General features: G+C 44.4%; 1 protein-coding gene and 1 pseudogene across 1 annotated transcript; both read left to right on the plus strand.

Moving 5' to 3' along the window:
* Window positions 1-2,136: 2,136 nt before the first annotated feature.
* Window positions 2,137-16,917, plus strand: LOC146196809 (uncharacterized). Its single transcript, XM_084596408.1, has 8 exons — window positions 2,137-2,176; window positions 3,108-3,161; window positions 7,930-8,016; window positions 8,131-8,195; window positions 9,841-9,874; window positions 12,402-12,460; window positions 12,718-12,768; window positions 16,894-16,917. Exons 1-8 carry the CDS (start codon window positions 2,137-2,139, stop codon window positions 16,915-16,917), a joined length of 414 nt encoding a protein of 137 aa, XP_084452534.1.
* Window positions 16,918-24,288: 7,371 nt separating this feature from the next.
* On the plus strand, window positions 24,289-25,748 carry LOC146196810 (ubiquitin-conjugating enzyme E2 Z pseudogene; annotated as a pseudogene).
* The last annotated feature ends 162 nt before the right edge of the window (window positions 25,749-25,910 follow it).

The raw sequence follows: 25,910 nt of genomic DNA on the forward strand, positions 1-25,910 counted from the left end.
CATTGGAATCTTAGGTCATTCCCATGAAAATGTGCAGAACAGTACCTTGTGATATTTCATTTCATTTATTGATCCCTTAAAGGCCCGAAGGCATTACATAAGGGGGGGCTTATTGGTTTACAACGGCGATGATGGGAACGTGCATAACAATAAAAAGAACAAACATAGAAACAAACATAAAGGGGGTTGTAGTCATATCAGGGTTTCCCAGCAAATGATACATCATTTATTAAAGATATCTCAACGTATAGTCTCGCTACTAAACGCTGTTCCAGAACCCTTGACTTGTAGCTGTTTGTTTACACAAAAGCAGTGAAAGCGTATGGCAATGAGCAAAAAAACTTCGATTGGATTATAGGTCCTAAAGATCAATCGCACTTCAGCCGCCTCGCCGAGGCTTTTGAATATGTAGCGCTGACATTCATGCTGCCAATCAAATGATTTAAGAGGGTGATGTTGATTCAAGGACTCATTTATCTGTATTCGTGCTTATGAACGGTCTTCTAAAGCATCGCCCGAGGTTTCAAGTACTAACAGTAATATACAAAGTCTAATTACTGCGCCGAAAGCACACGCTATATTAGCGAATACACAAACCCGCCTGCTGCGTAGATCGTTAGGAAGTTTGCGGGAAGCGTATGGAACGCCCTTATGAGCAGGCGCTCCGTATTCCGCATACACCGGAGCAACTCTCCAAGACCACATACACTGCGGATTTCCGTTTAGCTTACGAAAAATACTGCTCTATCCCCCGGCATTAGTACACACGTTTTTCTAAAACAGCACAGTCGCGCTGCTTGCGACGGGTGTCCTCTTGCACGGGGTGTATCAGTTGTGCATGCCGTCATCTCCCTTGCCGCTCCGGCGGCTAAACGATGTTTAACCGAGCTTTTTCTACGTATAACCTGACTCAGATGAGTTGAGCCACAGTAACTTTTCGGAGCGCCTTAAGTCCATCGTAGCCACACCTTTAGGCTACGTGGAAGACTAAGCATCCAAAGTACCACATCGAGGTCCGTCTCAGTTCGCCATCTTGTCTCAATGAACAGCATTTCAAACGCACTGGCACTCCGAAACGAGCAGCCTCGCACTCGCTTGTTTACCCTAAGAGTTGACCGCCGTGAGCATAAATTTAACAATCGGTTCACTATCACCAATGCTGTCGCCGAAGGTTACGGGTTTGATTCGGCATTTAAACTGTAAAGAACGCACAGCTTATTAGGAAGCAAGGGCACAGATGAAGCGCTTACTGACATCCTTCATCCATGGTACTGCATCTCGTTCCTCCCACCCTGTGTGCGAGTTACGATGTTTCACCACCTAGCTACGAGCTGACGCCCATGTAAATTTAAGCAGTGTTGATCAGCAAGACGATTTTTTTCTCTCATTCTTAGGCTTCCCTGCTAGTCTAGCCCTAGCATTTGCCACTCGGATAGACACTTGTAAATGTGCAGCCTTAGCAGTAGTTTCGAGTATAAGGTCATACTAAGGGCTCACCTGTTACCAAAGAAGGCGGCTGCGCTCCGGTTCGTACAACTGTATATAACGTTGCTTTACAAGGTGAGAACATTATAAAACGGAATATGTTCGGGCATTTTTGTGGAAAAGCAGTTAGGCTTTGATGTATTGCCTCTGAACGAATGCTCAACAGAAACGCGTATCAATACCCTGCCTAATTGCATGAGTAGCTTTCAATGGTGCGTATATAAAAAGGGGCAGGGAAAGAAAAGCTGTTCATGTGAGCTAACATACGAGCCTATTCGAGTGTTGTGTGGTTTCCGGGGGGTACGGAATACTTCAAACACACAGGATGACTGTCAGTACCTTAAAAACAGAAAACAAAATCCTAATATCTCGAGAGACATGTTTTTGTTATTCGCGCTGGCCGTTTTCGTGCTCTCGTAACTTTGTTCGTTGGCGTCTGGATGTAATGAGACCCTCTCTAAGAGCATCAAAAGGAGATGGGAATCCAGCGGGAGCAACAACGCCTCAGACGTGCTAGCATTTGCTTTCATCGTAAATATACGGACGGTGCAAAAGAGGAAGGAGCTGTGGGAGACGGCTGTAAAACGGAGGCAAATTGCCGTCACGCAGTCTACGAGGTGCTCGCTGCAGGTGAGATTCGGTACGTGCAAAATGCTCGCGAAGGCTGTCCTCGTGTTGGTCCTCTTACAGAGTGAGTCTCGGGCTGAGCATCTGGTGGTTAGAACCTGGAATAATTTCGCAGTGTCGTTTTTAGATGGAGAAAAAGGGGTTTCGGTACTGTGGATGAGTGATGTATCGAATAAGCAATGTACATAATTCTAACTGATTTGATTACAATAGCCCGAGCAAGTGAGATAAGTGAATCCTCTCCGCCTTTTGAGATGATAAGCTGTTTATTGTTTCTATGTGCGATGTTTTCAGCGCTTAGGAACAAAATATCGCTTAAATGCTCAAGAAGTTAATATCGCGACGTTAACGTCACGCCAAACTGCTGGACTGCATCGTGTATTGTAAGAAGGAAAACGCCAGAATTATTGCTATGCCTTCTCCTAAAAATGTTTATAACTTCAGGTTTCCAGTCATTATGCGATAAAATAGATTTTGTTGAAATAATAACAAGGAATGTTGGTGCAAAATTCATGCCATGCTTAGGTTATGGAGTCAAACTGTGTGCCAAGCAAAAAGACGTACTATTTATTAAAAAAATACGCACAGAACTCCGGCCATTGGGGTTGTTGCTATGCCCTGAGGCAGTGGTGCAGGTGTACTGCGGGAACCTTAAATCTCTACGTGGTTGGGGGAGATTCTTTTCACAGTCCAGATGTTTTTGTAGCAGCAGGAATGCTACGCGAGCTGCCCTGTAAGCATCACGAAAAAGGTTCACATTTACACCTGCAACCGACTTTACGGGAATGTCAGCACTGGGAGAACATTAATTTCTTGTGAAAGGATAAAATCGGGCTTAAGGCACGTGGTGCATATTAACGATTATGAAGCTCGTTTGTTGTCTTCCTTTTAACGCCTCTGAGGACACGTGAATGCGACAGTGCGTTTCAGATTACCGCGAGGCCTGATGGGAGTATGCCGTCACGACATTACAGGTTGATACTTATGCTTTACAGCTGCGTTTTGTCAGGACCCGGAGGCAAACAAGAAACCAAAGTCAAAACAATGGAGTAAGTCACCGTACTGGGTGTCGACGGATTTTTCGCATTCGTGTGTCTGTGCTTGGGTTCTGAACCGCAGACGCATCTGGATGCATGCGATTTGTTCAGCAAAAGAGCTCAGAAATGTACTCTAACCGAAAGAGGGTTTTTCTGGATGGATATTAGCTAAAAAGAGGGAGAAATACATGGACCAATTTTCCTGCCTTTTCGTCCAAAGGCTTTGTAGTGTATCATTCTCCCACTCCCCCCTTCCACGTGTATAAAAATTCTAGTCAAAATGCACTTGAAGGATGATTCTACTGCTGCAGCAATATATATATAGCTGAAGGCAGACCATTTCACGCAACTGGAGATGCGCTGCAATAAAACTTCATATAATTGCCTAAAACTGGGGTCTTTCTTCGTCTGGTCAACCCATTTAGCTAGGAGTCTGCATTGTCAGCGTTTTAGAATGTGTGTTTGCGACATCTTATTTTCACCCCGCCGGGGTGGCGCAGTGGTTAGGGAGCTCGACTACTGTGCCCAATGATACGGGATCGAATCCCGGCCTCGGCTGCCGCTTTTCGGTGGAGGCGAAAAGCTAGGCGCCCGAGTGCTACACGATGTCAGTGCACGTTAAAGAACCCCAGGTGTTCGAACGTTAAAGAACCTTAGGTGTTCGAAATTGCCGGAGCCTTCCACTACGGCGTCTCTCATAGCCTGAGTTACCTCAGTTTCCCTTCCGTAAGTCACACCGGCGTATTCGGCATCTGTTATGATAGGTATATTTCACTAGTGATCTTACCCTATTTTCCATTACCCAAGCTTTTTTTTCCGTACTTATTCTTTTACTTTATGTTAGTCGCTGTAGTTTAAAAGAGCTAAGGCATTTCTTCTCTGCCTTTTGTTTATTCTTAGAGGTACCAGCTGCTTAGCGAATCACTTTGGTAGCGGATAGGAGGTAAAATACAAGTTTGCTTTGAAATGGAGTAAATTGTGTCTGACGCTTCTCATTGAAACTATTGAGTCTATCTCTATGATGTGTTCATTCCCGGCTTGGTGGCGTCTGTACGTTTATTTAATGGACTTGAGTGCTGGAAATGTGTACAGGGCACGAGCCTGCCCATCTACGAGGATGTTACAAATAGAGGTCTGTGTGCATCGGCAAATAATAATAATAATTTCTTTATTTTCATCCATGATGGAGGAGATTGTGAGTAAAAATCACGTTAGAAGAAAACGGCTTGACTAGAGCCCACAGCGTCCTTTACAATTAGGCAAGCAACGATACAACAGAAAATAGACTTAAATAACAATTGAATTCGTATGAAATAAGTACAAAACATAAAAACAAGAAGACTTGGGAATGTGTTATTTTTCTTTATGCATCTTCATATGTGTTACCGTCATGAAAATTAATTTCCACCTGTCTGTACCTTCGTGTCTGAGAGCTGAAGTGGTACACAACCGTCATAGCGTAAGCATACGCGCACAACGTCTGTCTCCTCCGCCAGACTGCGCACCTTGTGTTCCTCGCGCTCACTGTTGTTTCTTTGCGACGAAGGCGGCAGACGACGTTCGATTCACATAATCCTCTGTTTTCTTTCCCAATTCTCGCTTTTTTTCAACATTTGCTGCAATTTTTAGGCAGCTGGGGAATATTCTAAGGTACTGTTGTGAACATATTTTTTGGAACAGTTTGATCTTTCAATCTGTAGCCAAGTCTTGCTATTGAACATTGTCCTGCGCCTGGATCTGGTGGTTAAGACTTAAAAAAAAAAACACACACACACACACATCTGCACGGTGCGTCTTTGACGACAAATTAGAAGAATAAACGAATCCCGAGAGATTACCTCCAAGTATATTGATTGTCACAGTGCAGTGTTGCAAAATAAAAAAGGAAAAATGCGCTAGGCAGGATTCCGGAATGAAGAATTTTATTTGAAGCACGTTCGACTCCTGCGATGGGCCCGCAGAAAATATCGCCAGGCCCTCCGTTAATACGCGATCGAATTTCCTAGAAAATTCAGATTTGCTTATACTTTTGTTATCTAGTTCAATACCTGTACGGACGACCGATTGCGGTTCAAGATGCATATTCTCTCCAACGAGAGAATACCCTGCTTTTGCTGTCTGTGGCTCGTATCGGCGATAATGCATGCAGTGCTCGTGTGACGAGCGTCAACTACGTTCGCGTACCTTCTGCAAAACCGCCTAAGCGATGTTTGTTAGAAACTTGGCCTCACTCCGAAGAACCGACATATCGGCACTTAGAGCACTGAGTGACTGAGTGCTTTTAATGCGAAAATGTCGATACATGCGTGTGCTTGGGAAATCGGTCCTCGCTGCGGCCTTTAGATATCATCGGTATCCACGCTTGGTACCGTGAGAAGGTGCATGTCCAGTTTTTGTTTCTATGCATGAACGTTCTGGGCTCATTCATCGTAGCACGCTACTTGCGAAAATCTGACGCGGAAAAAGAGAGTGATGAAGCTTAGACTTTGTAAACGACCTTTCGACAACATTACTGGACATGAGTAGGTTTGCGTCGTAATGCCGTGTTATTACCTGGCAAGTGCAGAACCACAATTTAACGTCACAAGTATACATAGGTGCTTGTTCTGAAGGAGTTTAGACTAATTTCAATTAGTTTATAGAATAACGACGTGCAGCATCCTCTTAGCGTACTTTTGCTTGCGTACCCCTGCAGAGACGTGCCGACAACAGTATGGGTACAAAAAAGTGACACATTGCTAAAAATTCGAATGCTTTAATCTTTGAGGCAACACGATGAGTTAGACTGCCTGCAGTTCTCAATTCAGCTTCCTTTTGGTGAATGCAGACAAAAGTTGCTTCCGCTTTTATATTACATCATGTGCCTCTGGGTAATGCTACTACAAGAGAGAGAGAGAGACTGTGACATTGCGGACATCGATGTCTGAGGGACCTTTAAATCGCCTGGTTAGTTCAGGTTGTGCTATCGTTACGTGTCAAGACGCAGCTTTTATGGTAAAGTGCTGCGTCCAAATAGGCATGTATTTTTATTTCTTTGACCAAATGCAATCAGTGTCGATTTAAGTGTCTGTCCGCTTTAAAGAATATGTCTCTTAAAATTCAGCTTTCACGACAGCCCCTCCTACGTATTAGATGCTAATGAAAAAGGAAACGCAAACCTATACTTTTGGGAGGGATTACGAATGAAGCGAGGCGAAGTGCATAATATAGAAGATTTGTTTAGAGCATGAAAATAGGCGGACCATTAAGACCTGCTGCCTTCGCTAGTAGATGTGCAGTTAGGTTACTGGCCATGTCATGATCGCAGGACTGTGGCTACTGTTAAGAATGCTTAGTGCCTAATTGGCTACAAACCACTAGAAGAAACACGCGCTGTATGTCAGCTGTAAACGTACAGGGTCATCCACTTCTAGCTCTAGCACAGTGAATGCTTTCAAAGCAACATTGCGTAGGACGCAGGCGTATATCGAAGCAGAACGATACAACCACAGAGGGAACTGGAGTGGTGCTTCGCATGGTCTATAAATTAGCTTCATTAAGTAGCCGGGCCAGATGCAATGACGATTTGAAAGGAGTGACCGTGTTATAGGTAGAAGTGGATGGCCCTGTACATCTTGTTATCTATATCGGCACCATCCACTGTGGATCACTGATAAAGGCACTCGACTGCTGAGCCGTAGACGCAGCCGACGTGGCTTCAAACCTAGTCGCGTAGTCTCATTTCGTGTGCTGTGCGATGTCAACGCCGGGTAAAAAACCACAACTAGCCAAACATAATCAGGAGCCCCTGACTAGAGCTTCCCTTGCAGCCCATGTGTTCCTTTAGGACGGTAAAAACTATAGGCATAACACGCTATGTTCTATATTTCGACATGCTTGGTTGTAAGGCTCACTCATCTAAAAGGCACCACATGCACCATTCCGAACTACTGGAAATAAATCAATGCGTGATCAAGGAATTCGCGTGTGCCGGAAAGTTTGCTGTATTACTATTTTTGTTTTTTCAGATTTATCAGTATTGTATTGGGATAAACCCTTGGTGCCACGCACACCAAGGGATAGTTTTAAACCGAAAATAGCAATTCTGCTCACTGGTCTGTTTTCTGATGATAACGGCAGATATATTGAAAAAAAACATTTTTTTTTTTTTTTGCTCTCCACTGTCTTGATTACATGTTTTTGTGTTCGTTGAAGCCGTTATCTGTATTAAACTTCTGCCGACCGACAGCGGCTTATTTGATTGAGTGATTGATCGATTGATTTAATTGACTGAGTGATTGATTGATTGAAAACTTTATTACTACCGATACGGCAGGTCCGGCCCCTACTACCTCGCATAGGTACGCAAACCCGATTAGTGGGCTGGGGTTCCGCGACTAAAAGCGCGCAAGAATGCACTGATTTTTCACGGCCTGAGCCACCAGATGGATAACTTCTTTTTGGATCTCAAGGTTTTCGCTTCCTAGGAGGAATTGCCAATCTTCCGTATCTTAATTGTTGGTCATTGTCCCAGGCGAAAAGAGGCATTTCTAGATTATGTGGCTTGGAGTACCTCCCTGTCCGCAGTGTTCAGAGTTTTCGAGTTCGCTGTCCTCTAATTGTAAATGGTGCAGCAATACTGGTTTGGGGTATTTCTGGCTTGTAGTCTGCGAAGACTCTTGGCTTCTTCGTTGTTTAGCTGCTACGGTGGCGGGGAGAATGCTTTTCTGTTGAGCAGCTGAAGCGTGTACTTATTTTAAAGCTACCGACTTTGTCTCTTTTTCGTGATTTATCATTCCAGAGAATTTTCTACGGGACTGGCACATTTTGATGAAGCACATTTTCACGGAAGAAGAAGAGAACACCCTGCTGAGATGTTGCGCCCCCAGTGAGGCAGCTTCCGAAGAATCGTTTCGTTTTTAAGCGGCCCCTAATGCCTGGCTGTGTCCGCTCGGCTGCTGTGTAAAATGTCGTGAGCAAAGTTATTTGCTTTTCCTTTCAGATCAATCTAAGGCCTTGAATACGTGTATTGACAAAGCTGGTTTCACCTTCAAGCAGTACAAAGAGGTAAGCTTGGGTGCTGATTACCTCTTTTAGTCTCTTATGAGATCCGTGCTCGATTGTGCGAAGATGTGGCGACAATCTTGCACTCGTTCGTGATTGCCAAAGGTTACCAGATTTAATATCCAGAAGCAAAGCTTTTGGATATGGTGGCAATACTCTTCACAGCAGAACTTTGAAATAGTTTGTGCAGAATTAATTCATACGCATGTAGCCGTTCTGAGATCAGGCAGAAGAGACATAAATTTGCGTGGTTGTTTTGTAATAGGAATGGGAAGAGGGGCTCGCTGTGCGCGTACGAACTCCGACTTAGACGCCATATATAATTTCGAACCGATCTAACAAGGAGTCAACTTTAGGCACATATCAGAATGGAAATTAAAAAAAAACGCTTCCCACTACTGAGCGAAGGACTATTAATGTGCTAGCAGAACAGCCTGCTGACATTTAGTACTTATTCAGAGACAGTAATATACTTTCTCCCCTTCGCCTCTGAAAACACCAGTAGTGATGCTGTTGTGATCAGAGTGTTGTGAACAACCGAGTTGAGCAGTGGCTGCAATTTTATTGCATGGCATTGCAGGCCTACCTGTACATTTTGCGTTTTTCAGAGTGAGATAAGACTAAAGTGCTAACGAAGAACGAAATAGGCAAGTTGCCACAGCTTTCATTCTGCAAGGGCTCGAAAACTGGTTGCAGCTACGAAAAGCGCGCGCGCACGCACGCACGCACGCTCACACACACACACACACACACACACACACACACACACACACACACACACACACACACACACACACACACACACACACACACACACACACACACACACACACACACACACACACACACACACACACACACACACACACACACACACACACACACACACACACACACACACACACACACACACACACACACACACACACACACACACACACACACACACACACACACACACACACACACACACACACACACACACACACACACACACACACACACACACACACACACACACACACACACACACACACACACACACACACACACACACACACACACACACACACACACACACACACACACACACACACACACACACACACACACACACACACACACACACACACACACACACACACACACACACACACACACACACACGCACACACACACGCACACACACACACACACACACAAACACGCACGCACGCACGCGCACGCACACACAAACACACACAAACACACACACACAAACACGCACGCACGCGCACGCACACACACGTGTGTGTGTGTGTGTTTGTGAGAAAGTGCCTCAGTGTGCTGCTGTGTGCTTCATGTACGCCCGTACTTTTAAAAACCTTGGGGAAGATCTAGCATACTAAGCATAGTTTACTTTGGGTCTGGAGCGAGGATGCTGACCCGTGAAATATTTATTTATCCGAAGAAAGATGAATGAGCGTAAGTAACAAAGAGTATAAGCGTCAGTACGTGGTGAAATCAATGGAGAACATCAAGGGAGTGCTTAAAGGTGACATTCCACATCAGATTGCTCCTAAGTGTTAGAACGTGTTTATTTTCTCGCATACTCCCTTTTGCGTTACTCGGATGCAAATTCGTAACGCTGCCATGCCTTCGTTTCCAGCTGAAGAGTGCCATCGAAAGGTGGAGATCCGGAGATAGGGTGAGTGGGCTTTCCGGAATAGGCAATAAATAAGCGTGCGGGATAGGCACATGACACTGACACACCGCGTCGGCGCAATGATAAGGGCACAGGAGGTACATTACGCACATTAAATTGGCATGCGATAGCCAGACCTGATAATGTGTATGAGTAGTATATTTAATACGGGCCGACGGAGTGATAGCAGTTGTAACATGCACATCTGTTGTCATAATTGAAGTGATTGCGTGTCCTTTCCATGATTTTGCCCAGACAGGCTTAGGCAATAAGACCTGCGCCATTTCTTCACATGCTATGAATATTAATGTGCATACTCCGCTATCATCCGGGGAGTCAAATTTTGGAGCAAGCAGCACCCAGCTTATTCAGCGGAATGTCATTCTCAGCGGCCGCATCACAGGACCGTAGTGTTGAATTTGTCTTGACAAACTGCGCAAGGGTGCCTCGACGCTTTCGAACATGGCTGTTTTGTCAAAGCGGAGGGCCTGAACAAGGATCACAGCTTTGTCGCAGTCTTGAGTTTATCTGGGGGGAATGACACTGACGACAGAGAAAGACACATTTAAAACGGGCCAAATGAGCCTTGACTTATCTTTGGAGAATTCGGTTAGTGTTTAAATTTAGGGAGCGTGAAAAACACGGCGATGACGTGCACGAAACAGAAAGGCTATTGCTGGAGATATAGCGCTGCTTAAATTTAAAAACAAATTGCTAATCGACTCTCTCAAGCCAGTATTTTAATTAGGTTGGTCACAATGCTTGCATGTACGTAAGATTGTAGATAAATTCATGCTTAAAACAGCGCACGCAGAAAACGTGAATTACTGAGGGATGCATTTCATTTCTCGAGTCATTGTCTGTCTCCTTGGTCGTCTTTTTCGTGCTGTCTTAAGTATGAATCACTACTAACACGCCCAAACTTCTGCGCTTGTAACTACCCACATATATTTCGACTTTAAGGTTTCAGAACAGCGCGACCAGCAAAACAAGTTCGCATTTGATTTTGTGTTGAAGTATTGCAAATAAATACATTTGCGAATCATATAATACAACACCAATTTTCACAGCATAGATGAAGTTCCTTTCGCCCTCTCTCTGCAAAGTAATTCAGCTGCAGTCCTTGGACGGTATATTGGCTCAATGTCTGAAGCCGGGCACGCGCCCGAAAAACAAAATCACAAAAAAGTCCTGCTGCCATGGTTTTGCTGAGCTGTACGATACGTAACTAATGCAACGTAAGTTAAAACGCTTTGAGATGCATCTAACCAAAAACTGAGCATTGATATATAGTTGAAGCTTTTAGTTCCTTGAGAAGCGATGGACGACTGCATGCAGAGCATCTCACAAGTGCAAACAAAAACTTAATCCAGATGTCCCTCACAGTCTGAAATAAGTTATCAACGCGAAATTATTTCTTGCCGCATTTTGCCATTGGCATTCTGAAGAGCGCTCTTTATTTTACCCTAGTCATTTCAGAGACAAACGCACTACTAGTGGAGGAAAAGCTGAAAAGCCGTAGGTGGGAACTGCAGCAAAAAACCGGTTCTATATTTTAAACCTTGATTTAATTGTAACTTCTTTCATTTTGGGCTGAGCGAGGTGTAGAAAATGGGCACACAAATTTCAATTAAAACTAAGAAGGGTTAAAGGGGAGCCTCGGCCTGCTTGCTATCCAACGTTTTAACAACGTTTTACCGTCTGCTTTTCCGGGTGAAGAAAATCACTTCTTGAAACATTGGCGAGCGGACGGAGGTTCCCCCTTAACCCTTGTTCGGTTTCCATTGACAGACGAGAATTTTTTTATTTAATAGAAAACTACGAACTAATAAAGGAAATATATTTATTTGCAGTCATGAATTGGCAATTCTACCTTCTCTGCGTACAAAAAATTTAGAGGTTACTACAGAAAATGTACTGGGAGAATGGGAAGCCATTAACGCTCAGCGAAATTTTTGTAATTTTTGTTTGTTACCTTTTAATCTGTCCTTTTATTTTACTTCAATTTCCTTTTACATTTCATTTTTGTTATTTTCGTTTCTTTTTCCTTTTATTCTTTTTTATGTGCCGCTATCATCAATAGCAGTTATTAATTACCATCATCATTAATTGCAATGATTTATTTTTACGACTAGAGAATTACCATTAGTAATTGATTTACGGGAAGACGCTGTATTTGTCCCACTTTGTGGATGCCTCTACTACATTGCACTAAGGTTCGCGTACACAGTCGTGGCTGCACTCTTTGGATTCACATTTTGCACCCATGGTTTGGTCCCACCAACATAGCCTAATAATGCTTTCGAATTAACAAAAGTTGTTGAGCGGAATTAATTTTCATAACCGAACAAGGTCACGTTTACACTAAACGTTGTCAGTGAAAGTAATTGCATGCTCACTACAAGTTTAGTGAGGCAGCGCTGGGAAGGTCGTATTAATGCAGTACAAAGCGTAGTACGGGACAACATTGCCAAATTCGTCGAGTGCTGAATGTTCACGACCGGCTTTCTGACGCTGCTTGTTACAGGGTAAAAACGGTCGTTCGAGCCCCGAAGAGGAGAGAAAGCAGCTCTCAAAACTTACGGTACGAGAAGTCAACAGTTCTGTCTTTTCAGTGTGGCACATGCGTGAAGCGTCGGTTAACGACAGGAATATGAGCTTTTAGAGTTGTAATGAGCCTGACGTCACGAGCGAATGCGTGAGGTAGAATGAAGCTACTAGCCTTAGAGGGACGCCAGAAGTTATGCATGTGACATCGCCATTTTCCAGTATATCCGGTTTGCGCATGTTTGTATGAGGTTACGTTTATTTGATAACTATGTGATCAACCCTTTCAAACAGGATCCGAGTACAACAATGAGTGACCTGACTAAGAAAGCTCGCACACTCTCAGTAAGTATTGCTAATTTTCTGATCGCTTCTAGACGTTTATAGCAGGAAAACAGGTCTTAAAAAATGTGAACAGTAGAATGGCAGCTCTGCAGCTCACCAATAAAAACCTTCAGCGGTGCAAAAATGTTGCAGCTGTACAATGCTAATTTCTTATTCGAAAAAAAAAAAAAGGCCCTCTAATTTTTACAGTTTAAGCCTTCCTACGCTCATGGAGCGATAATCTGTACGCAGGAGCTGTGCGCTGATGTGTCACTTTCAAAAGCGGACGTGTGAGGAGGGAGGTTAAGATTAAAAACGATTTATGGTGATAGGTAACAAACAAAGTTACAGATACTGATAGAATTATTAACTGACGCGCTACTGGCTAATAATGATAATTAATAATGACCAAAAATCACTTGTAATAAACAGTATGTCAAACAACAACTTGTAATGACCGCAACTGATTGAAAATGAATAAAAATGCTTAGCTATGAGTTGTAATGTCTGAAATTATTAGGCATGACTCATCATGACAACGAAACGATCAATATGTCAAACAACGACATGAAATGGATGCAATTGAGTGGAAATGAGTAAAACTTCTTAGCTATGAGCGGTAAAAACTACTTAAAGGGGTCATGCAATGCCTAAAACGGGGTAAAACAAATCGCTCGAGAGATAGGTACTCCCTCACAGGTCAATTCACCGCAAGAATTTTTTAGCTAGCTTCATTAACACCAGAGATATCGGCGATTAAAAATGGCGCTCCTCCTCGCTCCCCTCAACTCAACACTCCGAGACACCAGAAAAAAAACGAAGAAAACAGCTCGGGAACTCCGCCCCGCTAACCCCGCCCACGAAGCGCCATCGGGTGACGCTCGGTTCTCAGACTTCCGGTCGTCGCGCCTGTTTTCCCCCGAGCGTCGCCTATGCATTCACGGTCTGCCTTTGCCGTCCCGTCTGCGTTTGCATAGCTTTCAACCTTGCCTGCTGTCTTCCTCGGCCGCCGGTGTCTTCAGTTTCTTGACCTCTCGGAATTGTGTGCGACAGCAGCCCGAACGACTCGGGTCGTTCGCGAGCGCATACCTGCAGGTGGGAGTTCACACATACCGGCGGCCGCCGCGGAGGGAGCACTTCCCTTCATATCCCTGTCCCATTCAGCGCAAATTAGCGTGCACTCCTGCCGAGCACGGCTTTCTACAAGACCGCTTTCTTCTCTCGCGCTGCCTGGGTCAGTCTCTTTGGTACCGTCTTCTGCGGTTTGACCAACGGCGGCCGGTGACCCCTCGCGGAGTTGACGCGATAGCATCGACTCTGCATGGATGCTGGCAGACGATCGAGCGTGCGAGTTGCCCGCGTGCAAACATATGTCGTCGTCACTTTTAGTCCGGAGCTGCTTTCATCATGGTCGGCGAGAGGCATCTCTTGTGCATAACGAATGGAATGTATGCGCGTACGTATCACCGACGAGAGCACGGACTGATGGTCGCTACAGAGTTTGGATATCGGATATGACAGGTGAGCACGAATTATTCGTCCGCGAATCTTAAAATTGAGATTAACAAAAAAGATAGTGTAGTGTTTTTTTTTTTTTTTTGACGTCCTTTCGCACATCGTTTAGGAAGTGCCAATGCGCAACGTGCACGCGTGTTTATGTCATGTGTACGCATCGTCCGAGCCAGAATCGACGGCGCAAAACATCAGCAAAGCAGCTCGGCACATTCAGTTCGGCAGCGCAGGTTGTCACTGATTTTCGCGCCGACACGCAAGAATCGCGAACATGAGCATGCGAGCGGCTACGCTAGAGACGCAGCGAAGCGGGTGATTCCAAAACGCCGTCCGCCGTGGCTTCGATGCAAATAAGGCCTAGCGACGACCAGGGAGCAGCGCACGATCGGAGTGCCGTCGGTCGAAGCGCCCGCGGACGGCATCGCTGCGGTAACCTGGCGACATCCGGTGCTACACATAAGCGGTGCGAATTTGTGTACTTTCGCGATGAAGCTGAGGAGAGACCTTTTTTGACGCACGTTTCATTTATACACGAAGGTTGATGCTGCCTTTTTAATCGGTACGGTGTTGAATCGGACCTGCGTGCTCTTTTCGCACTGCTGCACCGACGCGCATTTTCAGTCGGACGCACACAGTTTAGGAAGTGCCAGTGCGTAACGTGCACGCGTGTTTTATCTCATGTGTACGCATCGGCCGATCCAGAAACAACGGCGCAAAACATGAGCAATGCAGCTCGCCACATGCAGTTCGGCAGCGCAGGTTGTCACTGTTTTCCGAAGCTACACGCAAGAATCGTGCACAGGAGCACGCGAGCGACTACACTAGAGACGCAGCGAAGCGGACGATTCTAAAATGCCGTCCGCCGTGGCTGCGATGCAAAAGAAACAAGGCCTATCGACGAGCAGGGAGCGGCGCACGACCGGAGTGCCGTCGGCCGCAGCGCCCGCGCCTGGCGGCATCGGGTGCTGCACTTAAGCGGTGCGAATTTGTGTACTTTCGCGATGAAGCTGAGGGTACACCTTTTTTTTTGACGCACGTTCCATTTAATTATTAACACGCCGCACAAATGGTCGATGCGGCAAAGACGAGACGGGACTACAGTACAGTACGTTGCTGCGCCGTCGGTCGGTACATAAAGGTTGATGCTGCCTATTTAATCGGTACGGTGTTAAATCGGACCAGCTAGTGCTCTTTTCGCACTCCTGCACCGACGCGCACTTTCAGTCGGATGCCACCACCTTTTCGGTTAACATCGCGAACCGAAGCGCCAAGCTCGGGTTCACGCATGCATTGCAGCACTCGAGCAGACGACTTTCGCAGCTACCGGAAGTGTGTCAGTGACGTAGTGGGCGTCGCGGCTGCACCCAATGGCAGCCTGTCGTGGCCTGTCACTCTGGGACTGGTGACGTAGGAAATCACGGCAGAATAGTCCCAAATTTCGCCGCCACGCGGAAATGGCGCAGCCCGCGAATTTCAAAAAACGCTGTTTTTAAAAATTAATAACAAATCGCTGGATTTTTTCCGATGAGTTTTACTTTGAACGAATGCTCGGAAGCATTTGTTCTGCGCATTGAAAACGTTTGTCAGTGACCTTTCTAGCCGTTTCATCCCCCCTTTAAGGTGTACATAGAGAAAGTGTGACAGATACTGCACCTTTCCTTTCTTCTAAACAAATTAAAGAAGAATGTCCAGAAGCATTGCTCGAGCGCCGTTCCGTAATCCATACTGGAAATAACTGCGAGGATTGAACGCTTGTTGTGCCCAATTTACTTAATATCAGCTGTGGGTGGTTCGGACGGGGCTTTAGCTTGGACAGGGTCATGTATACGTCTTTTCTGTCTAATGTGCAAAATATCCACGTCGGCGAGCACAGACGGCGGCACTCAAAGGGTGAAGAACACCACCGATCTTTAAATAATAATAATAATCGGTTCACAGGGAGGGAAAGGCGCTGTATCTGTTACCATTGTTTCTGTGGGCATCTGACTGCACTCTAAGGAAAGGGAGGAAGGTGGGAGTTAAAGTGGAAAGAGAGAAAGGGGAGCCGTAGTGGAGGGCTACGGAGTAATTTCGACCACCTGGGGATTTTTAACGTACACTGACACCGCACAGCACACGGATGCCTCTTCGTTTCGCGCAGTTGCCGGTGGTAGGGTTCGAACCCGGGTGCTCCGGCACAGTAGTCGGGCATCTTAACCACTGCGCCACCGCGGCGGAGTATCGCCGCTGGTTTAGAAAATTGGAATCAGTGGAAGTGCTCGCTTAAAGAATCGGTCGCATTTTTTTTAGAATCCCAATTGAAATCTGGACGATTTCGAATTCATTGTAATGCTTTTTTTAATTTTTGGTGTTGCACTGAGCTGGCTTATCTGAATGTATGCATCAGCTACTAACGCTGAGTGGCGATGGTATGCTATACGCTGTGTTATCTTTCTGTGCAGCGCAATTCAAACTGCTGCCGTGCGCACCATGCAAATATGCATAGGCACGCAGATATGATGCTTACGTATGTGCGTGTCGCATGTAGACGGCCTTTTAAGAGTTTTGATGACAGCTTCAGAATGTATTTGTTACTTGTAATAATATAAGTTCTTGAGAGCTGCCAAAGTGATTTCTTCTTTTGCTTTATTTCAGAAATGCGTCGCTGAAATCAAGTAAAACGGCGAATAAAGAAGTCAGAAGCAAATAAACTCATCGACCAATATTGTGCCTACTTTATTTTTTTCTCACTCCTTGCTCCTGTGCGCATTACTGCACGTGAGCTAAAGTGGATGCATGTTCGGAAATTCAGGGCGAATAAGAGGACGAAAGCAGCACTCGACTGTGCTCTTGCTTTAGTCCCCATGGTCTTCACGATGAATTTACAGTCATGAATACATTTCGGTGGCTTACTTTTTGAAATAGGAGCTTCCCTACCCCACCTCGGGCTAATGTCAGTGATGGCTCTCGTTTGACCTTCATGAGCCAGATGACAAATTGTGGCTACAAGCAACGATCATGCACCACCCATATGGCGCCGCACCAACTTTGACGTTTGATTGGAAGTGTGGCTTAAGCAAAGACGATACCCAGCCGAGTGCTCGAGCCACTACGCTACCCCGGGACTTTTTTCTTTACTTCGGGCTCGTGAGAAACAGATCATAGTTCTCCTTTATCGTGTGGATGATAGTAGTGATGACAAAGACAGTGCAGTTAGTGATAATCATATTGATCGTAGTAGCGGTGGCACTGACGGTGTATTTAATTGATAATGGGATAAGTACGATGATGAGCAAGAAAAAAACGTAAACGAGCATAACGAAGCTTTCGCTTCGTCTGGGCTTAGCTTTTTTCTTTATTGCCCGTTTTTTACACAGTATACACAACACAGATGTGGCTGTTGGATTATAAAATCCCCACATGCAAATGGATCATTGTAAGTGTTCGTCTCGGTTTAGCAGGGTTAAAACAGAGTATTTTTCTTTTCACCTCGTGAAACCTGAAATGGAGGTTACCTGCAAAATAGTGTGTATTAGCATGAGTCACGTTGTTCGAGACTATGAGCTACTGGCACGCGGCCATGGTTGCTCAGGGGTTAAGGCGCTTGACTTTCGAATCCAAGAACACAGGTTCAATACCGGCCGCGGCGGAAACTTTTCGACTGAGGCGAAAAGAAAAGCGCCCATGTACTGTGTGGTGTCTCGGCACTTTAAGAAGCCCAGATGATCGAAATTCCTGTTGACCTCCACTAAGGCTGCCCTCACAGCGCGAGTCATTTTGGGACTTTTAATGCGGTAGATGAAACCAAACCTATTGAAATCGAGCCGAAATGCTTCGTAGATTCCCTGAATTACAGGCGCTAACATATAATCAAATAAGACAGCCGAAAACCAGGCGACTTCAGGTGTCTACTCCTCCCATCTGTGATAGCAAACACGCAATTTTCTGAACATGTACCAAGCGAGCTCTAACTAGGCATAACGCTCAGTGTTGTAGCATGCTAGATGCGATGCTAACTTCACATAAAAAAAAAACAAAAAAAAAAACTCGACACTGCTTTCATATTGGGCGGGAATCAATGTTTACCCGATAACATACGCCACGTTCCTGAACTATCTACTACGCCCAAGAAGTCACCGAAATAATCACATTTTATGACAAAGAACATCTACCTGGTCGCTGATTGATTTTCACAAATGCACCCCTCAAACCTGACTGCTATTTAAAAACTAAATACACTGTCTCTGAAAAAATAAATCCCAATCACTGCCGTAACCAGACGGCTTGAACCCCATTCTTCTAACATCCCTCTGAAACGTCTGGACGATAAAAAGAATATACTTTTCCGAACCGACAAAAAAAATAAAATAAGAGATACAGTAACAGCTAGGTAGACATATCATTAGGAAGTGGGAAAATCCAATAACTTGCAAGTGTTTAAGTTAGCACATATTTTTAAATTACCCTACCCGAAACGATTCGCACAAATCTATGTCAACTATGCCAAAATATCAATCCTAATGTGTTTATAATTCTAACTCTGTGATGAAAATAACAACCTAGACGCGGCTCGTTACTCTGTGGAAGTTTTGAATTTAATCTTTAGCTCAATTTTCATCCTTGAAGCAGATAATTACCTTCCTTATTTTCCATCCTTGATTTTCTCCGCTAGCCGAACCTCATCTTCGAACCCAATGGGATTGTAAAATTAATAGACTCTTTAAAGTTAATTTCATCGGCAGGGATCAATGCAGTTATTGCGACGATGTTTAATGACGTGCAATATTACTTAGCGTTATATTGTCCAGTACTTTATTTTTAACAATCACTTTCATCAGGTGCGTGTTATACCTCATGAATCAGAGATAGTATAAAGAGGAGCTTATTCTCGATAACAAATATACATCTCCTTATTCAAATTTGTCTTGTATTTTGAGTTCAACGTCCCACCCTAAGAATAACTGTGTGATGCCTTTAGTTTCTTCTGTCTGACATCAAGCAAATTATGCAATAAACTACTCATTCCTTTACAGGCCTAGGAGACACCTGTATTATAGTTCTATGGGAGTCATTCACAAGCATCAAATTATTTTACCAACAATACGGAAATCATCGCAGTAACAACATATTTTAGGCATTTATTTAACTCACAATCTTAGCTAGTCATTTACATAACTGAGGATACTAAGTAAGCCACTGTCGCTATTAGTTCGCCAAGGCATGCGACTACTGTTTCCGTCAATGAAATAATAACTTCCTTGCTGAACATTTATCAGGGCGAAAATGGAATGCGCATGTTTCCATTGGGGCCCTCATTAGAATGACGTTTCGACAATTCTTGATGCGGTACAAAATTGTTTCTGCAAGGTTTATACGTTTTTAATGATCTAATTACAATGTAAGTGTCACAACGATAACATCACACTTCTATAGCTAACTGCGAAAACATTTCGGATGCGTCTTTTTGATAGGTCCACTATCGTCCATTGCTTAGTTTCATTATCAACTCCACTAACGCACCTCCGACTGCACAAGCCACAGGGAGGCCGTCAGCCCACCGTCAGCACACTTTAAAGCATGCGTAAGTGTTAGAGAGCTAATTTCCCGCGTAAAACTTCCGACACTACATTCATTCGTAGTTGCAATATGTTCCTTTACACGCCTTTGGCGTGGTTCGGTTTTTCCAAAGATCTGACATTCTAAGATACTAATAAGACAAGCTCCAGCAACGTAGGGGCCGAAGTCATAAAACAATTGAGTATGAAGACACAGGAGGGGCTGCATTCAATAAGCTTTCATTTTCCGTGCCGGATCCACGTGTCAATGGAAAGCAGCCGCTTCTCACGGTTGGCTGCGTAACGCGTCCAGCGTTTAACTGGTGTGACACTGGGGCGTACGGTGAGTGGCGATGGCCATAGCCGGCGGCAGGACCACGTGAACTTTATGACTTGCCACTCACTGCTTTCGTACCCCTTACCAATATGGTTTCGTTACGTCTCAAGTTACGCAGCTCCGAAAAAGCAAGATCACACGCGTCAACACACGAGGGTCGCAGCGTGTTAGGCGTTTTTAATTGTATCTCATTTTATGTCATCAGTTGCAATATCAGAAGTTGTCTCCGTTCTAGAGTGGCTGTGACCTCGAAACTTCTGTCCTAGAGATCTCACCCGATAAACACACCGTCTCCTTTGATATAGTAACCTTGAATGGGCAACGTGCCGGCTTCGTTGTCTGCGGACAGACATAATACCTCGCCCGTTTCTCGAGCGTTCTGTTGCGTACCTGGTTATATTACTTCTCTCAACTTTCGAGTGCGAGGAATTAAGTACCAGGAAAGGGCAGTTTAGGCTCAGCGCCCTTGTGCGTGTGTATTCATCAAAATGGTGCTACGTCTGATGAAAACTGTCAACGTTTACTAATTAGGAAGAAGTTCTTCAGCCTAATGGAAATAAGAATTGGCTTCCTCGGTGTTTCTACGTCAACCATGTTGTACGTGTTCCCGGCTCTTCTGGTGTTCTTATTGTCACTCGTTTTCAGGTGAGTGCATTTGTGCATTTCACAAAATGGATTCGCTGTGCCATGAACGTAGTCCGTACTGAACATATAAGCCCAATTCTAATTATGAGTGCAAAAGGTTTTCATTGGGGCAAACGTATAGGAGCCCAGCTGTAACCTCCATAGTTCATAGGATATCCACAAGCAATACTTCTAAAGGATCCTAGGAAGGGAAGCAAAAACATAGCTGCTATTGCCTGCTTTACTTCCAAACTTTACAGCCTCCCCGAGAACTTCCAGAAACTCTTCTGGAGTTTCTTATATTGCCCGTTCTTGACTCCACTACAACTATGTTTAAGCTGGTGAGAAAATAGAAGGCATCTGGCAGTAGCTTGATCGTCGCCGCGTGTTTCTTCAAACGAACAAGTCCCGGCAAGGCGTTTGCAACTGAGGTGATGCACTCACCCTGACTTCTGTCGCTTTGTATTCAGAGCCAGAAAGCGAGCTCGTAAACAAAAAACACCCGCTCAGCTGCACAAAAGAAGAGAGACATGTCCTTTGCTCTCCAACAACAGCTGACATAGTGACAGTTGTATAGATGACGTGCTTTCGCAGCATAACTCAGCGGCCTCTGAGGTCGGTCTAGTACTACTGCCTTAATTGCAGCGCACAACGCAATGGAAAAATGCTGTGGCGGAGTAGGAAAAGGAAGAATATAATTAATAACTCCCTTCTCCCTTCCCAAGCCGCTGTATATAATGGGGCCAGCGCGAAAGACGGCACGAGACAGCACCCTGTTCTCTCTTGTTACTTGCTCTTTTGCTAGTTCGAAGCTCAGAGGAGACACGTTTCAGAAATTACGGATTTTGTTTCTAAGTCCAGTGTGAATGGAAGGTAATGCATTTCGCAGAAATAAGGGAGGTTAGGGGAAAATAGCGAGTTTATCTTCATGGTACAGCCGGTTGCTGCTCGCACCTTCCTTCCTTCATGCCATCGTGGGTACAAGGCGCGAAGGGTAGATTCTAAAAGCAGTTGGTAGAGCATCGCGCTTTGTCTCCAGGAATCTGATTAGCATAACGCAAAGGGAGATGTGTTTTCAGGGAAAACTTTTTTTTACTTCCTGTTTGGCCCCGCTATGGTGGAGCAGTGGTTAGGGCACTCGGCTACTGTGCCCGAGTGTGCGGGATCGAATCCAGGCCGCGGCGGCCGCTTTTTGATAGAGGCAAGAAGCAAGACGCCCGTGTGCTGTGCGCTGTCAGTACACGCTAAAGAGCCCCAGGTGGTTGAAGCTTCCGGAGCACTCCATTACGATGTCTCTCACAGCCTGAATCGCTTTGGGACGTTAAAACCCATAAACGAAGACAAACGTTTTCGATTTGCCCAACACCGTTTTGAGCTTATTGGAAATACTATTCCGAGTTCTGTTAAGTTTAGTTGCTGTATCTCAAAAAACGTTCCACTCCTGAGGTATATCGTTTGATTCTTGTGAAAGCATGCGACATTAACAAAATGAAGCAGAATACTAGTCGACATTAGTTCCGTTCTACTAGCATGTTACAGGACAACAAATCCTCACCCCTTCCTCTTCACCAATGCAGAGTAGCAGGCCAGAGTTTAATCATTCCGGCCAACCTCTTTGTCTCTCCTTTCAATAAATCTATTTAACACATTCTCACGTTCTTTTGCCGCAAGTCACAAATTTTTAGTTTTGAATTTTGCGCAGTTGCTGTAGATGTCTGGGATGAGTATACAAATAATTAGAATTATCAAATATATAAAACAAAGAATGTCTAGCCCCGCAGCAAATTTCCAAGAGTGCAACGGTGCAAAATATGTAAAAAAAAAGTAGGGGGCGCTCAAACTTAGTTTTACGAGTAAACGCGAAGCGCCTTTAACACCGCATTTGCATAAAACGAATTCATTAATATTTTTTGTCTAAGTTGGTTTTGGGCAAAAAGAAGGCGCAGTATCTCACTTCTCAGTGGGCGCCTCCACTTGTCAAATGTGCATACGTCATCGTTTCGAATCTCTAACAAAAACTAGCCGCAAACTTGACTAGCAGGTGGAAGCTAACTGGGAAGTGAAATGGTATATATGACGTCACTCTGAACGCTGCAGAAGGAACGGTTGAGTGACAATTTTGTCAAGAAATCAGGTGCCTATTTTTCGGACACCGTTTTTCTCAATGCTGCTTATGCAGCGGAGCTTTAACACTTAGCGTAAGAGATAAAACAGTCGTGAAGAAATCTGTTCCGGAGTTAAATTAACCAGCAAGTCGGAAACCAAAGCGGAGAAAAACGCTGATTTTTCGCGCTCTTGATCAGCAGAGCCAATGCAGATCACGAAACATTTTTTTTTTTTTCAGAATAGTACTTTCCATGGATTACAGCAATTACACTTCTGCCCAGCATAGAATGTTTTCTATAGATAATTGATACCTCTCATATCGTTGAACCGCGTGAGGAGATCAAAACGTTTTCTTGGTTGTTTAATATATATTGTTTCAGTGCTTGCACAGAAGACCAGATTAAAATATATTATTGCATCATGTTTGAAGCTTGAAATTGTTTCCTTACGAGAAAGCTGTCGATATGCGGCTATAAGGGAGGCAAATAAGATTTTAAGGAAGCTATATGTATAAACAAATGAATAATAAAGATAAATAAACATAAATGAACATAAGAAATAACTAAATAAAGTCAATAAAAATTGACTGGCAACAGACCTTTATACGGCGATGTGATGTGGTAGACCAGTGCAGCATAAAGCCCGCAGGGAAAAATAGTTAAAAAGAAAAGAAAAAGCATAATAGATTGCAACGCGTTTATATCACCTATGCCACGCACTACCTTTTTTGCAGAAGTGTAAAGCAATGTGAATTAAATTTCCTAGAAATAAAAAAGCACAGATTAACGCTCATTTTCCAGGTGATGAAAGGAGAACTAAATATACCTATCAAGTTAAAAGTGAAATATATGAAGCACATACTACTGAACACGAAAAAGCACACGGGCATATTTCAATTAACCTATATTATCCCGGTACACGCAAATGTGTATAAGTGTTCTTTTTTTCCGGATATGAAATTGAACTGCGGAATATCGTGAATTTCTTAGTACTTGCAGACTGCTAGATGACTAAAACATAGCGAAGGTATAGCCGATTCATAAATCAGGCAGAACGTCTTTAGTATCAAAATTTAGGCAGATATCGCTGACCAACACTGCATCAAAAGCTGACTTTCCTCTTTGTCTTTCATAGAAGCTCGCGTTATAGTAATAATGGTCATAATTTATTTCCTATAATTTATTATGCTTGTTCAAGGGGTTTCGACGCAGACAGAAATTACTGGTGCTTTATATTGCATTTTTTTTTCGCGCGCTTTCTGCAAAATCCTGAACAAATATAATTTTATAACTGCCGCATGAGGCGCGATAAATATGCGCTGCCGGCGCTACACGAGGAAAGGAGAAGTCATGGACCGGCATGTATTCTCCACGTTGATGTTTTGGTACAGTCGTGATTAAATGTTCTTACCACGTCGAAAACCTCAAGATGGCTCAGTCACCGTTAAATACCAAGGTAACTACCAATTGGGACCCGCTTGCTCCCCAGTACGAAGAACCGTCTCCTCAGTGCCTGCTCCGGGTGAAAAGGGACATCGCCGATTTCTACGCCAGCCCTCCTCCAGGTCTCTTCGTTGCGCCCGAGGAGACCGACGTCACCAAAATCCACGCCCTCGTTGTGGGACCTTCTGACACTCCATACGAAGGCGGCTTCTTTCATTTCCTGATGAAGTTCCCGCAGGATTATCCCATGAGTCCGCCGAGGGTACGCCTCATGACCACAGACGCTGGTCGGGTGCGCTTCAACCCGCACCTCTATGCTAGCGGTAAGGTTTGCCTCAGCATACTTGGCACATGGGAGGGGCCATCATGGTGCCCCGCCCAGTGCATGGAAAGCGTTTTATTATCCATCCAGTCGATGTTGAATGAGGAGCCTTTCCGCGATGAACCTTTACTGGCTCCCGAGTTAGTTAACGCCGATGCGGTGGCAGACTACAACAATTTCGTCCAGCACGAGACAATCAGGGTGGCCGTCTGTGGGATGGTGGAAGATGCTATCCAGGACAGTCCTGAATGCCCTCAAGCCATCCGGAAGCAGATCTTAAAGTATTTCTTAGAGTCGTACAGTAAATATGAAAGCATCGCTGAAAAAAATCTTCACTTGACTGGTACAGATATGTACGATTTCTTTTCGCCAGCTGGAGTCTTCCAGTACGAAACGCTGCTGACGAGATTGAAAGGAATAAAGAAGATGGTGAACGACAAATTAGACGCTGATCCTGGATAAGGCAAAGAATAAAATCCGTTGTGCCTTCACTATGCGGTCCCAAACAATCGTCGGAATTCTTTAAAAGTTGTGCGCCTGTTTTTGACTACTTATAGTGTATATACGATGCTTACTGTAGATTTGGGCAGTTGATTTTCTAACTCGCATATCAGAAAATGAAAAAAAAAAAAAATAATTCACACGGCTACATGCCGCGAACAAGTTTTGATGTATGAAGATTTATGTGAGTTCATTTTAAATTTACGTGTCCTGTCTCCTCTGTATTTCTCTTTGTTCACACGAATGCGATGTGGAAAAGTCAGTCAGCCATTGTTTTGCCGTAGTGACTATTCGGCCCACCGTTTTGAGACGGGCAAATATCTTAATTGTGCAACTACAGCACGATGATAGACTGATGTTACTGAAGTCGAGGGCCACCAATACGAGCTAGCATCGATAAAAGAGAAGGTTGTCTGTGATGTAGGCGTAGATGATGTCCTGAAAGATATACGTGGTCCTCTGTATGATCTCCGTTGGGGTAAAACTTTAGTGTTCAGCAGATACAGGATAGGCGTCAACAACGACGGCGTGGAGTCCTTGGACAGGGCTGGATCTCTGGACAAAAAAAAAAAAAAAAAAAGAAAGAAGAAAAATCGCGATCAGTATACGTGCCTACTGCATGAGAAAAAAAAAAAAATGTCCTGCTGCAAAAAGTGCAACACCGTAATGAGGACCTAGTACAAAGCTGCCACCTTTTCGAAAGCATTCTAGTTCGCTTCAGTAGGATGCGATAAAATTTGAGGGTTTATTCACAGTGCATGACATTCGCATTTAAGCTGTCGCTG

Source organism: Amblyomma maculatum, chromosome 3, assembly GCF_055883805.1.
Source record: "Amblyomma maculatum isolate TAMU_Amacu chromosome 3, ASM5588380v1, whole genome shotgun sequence".
In the NCBI taxonomy this organism is placed as follows: Eukaryota; Metazoa; Arthropoda; class Arachnida; order Ixodida; family Ixodidae; genus Amblyomma; species Amblyomma maculatum.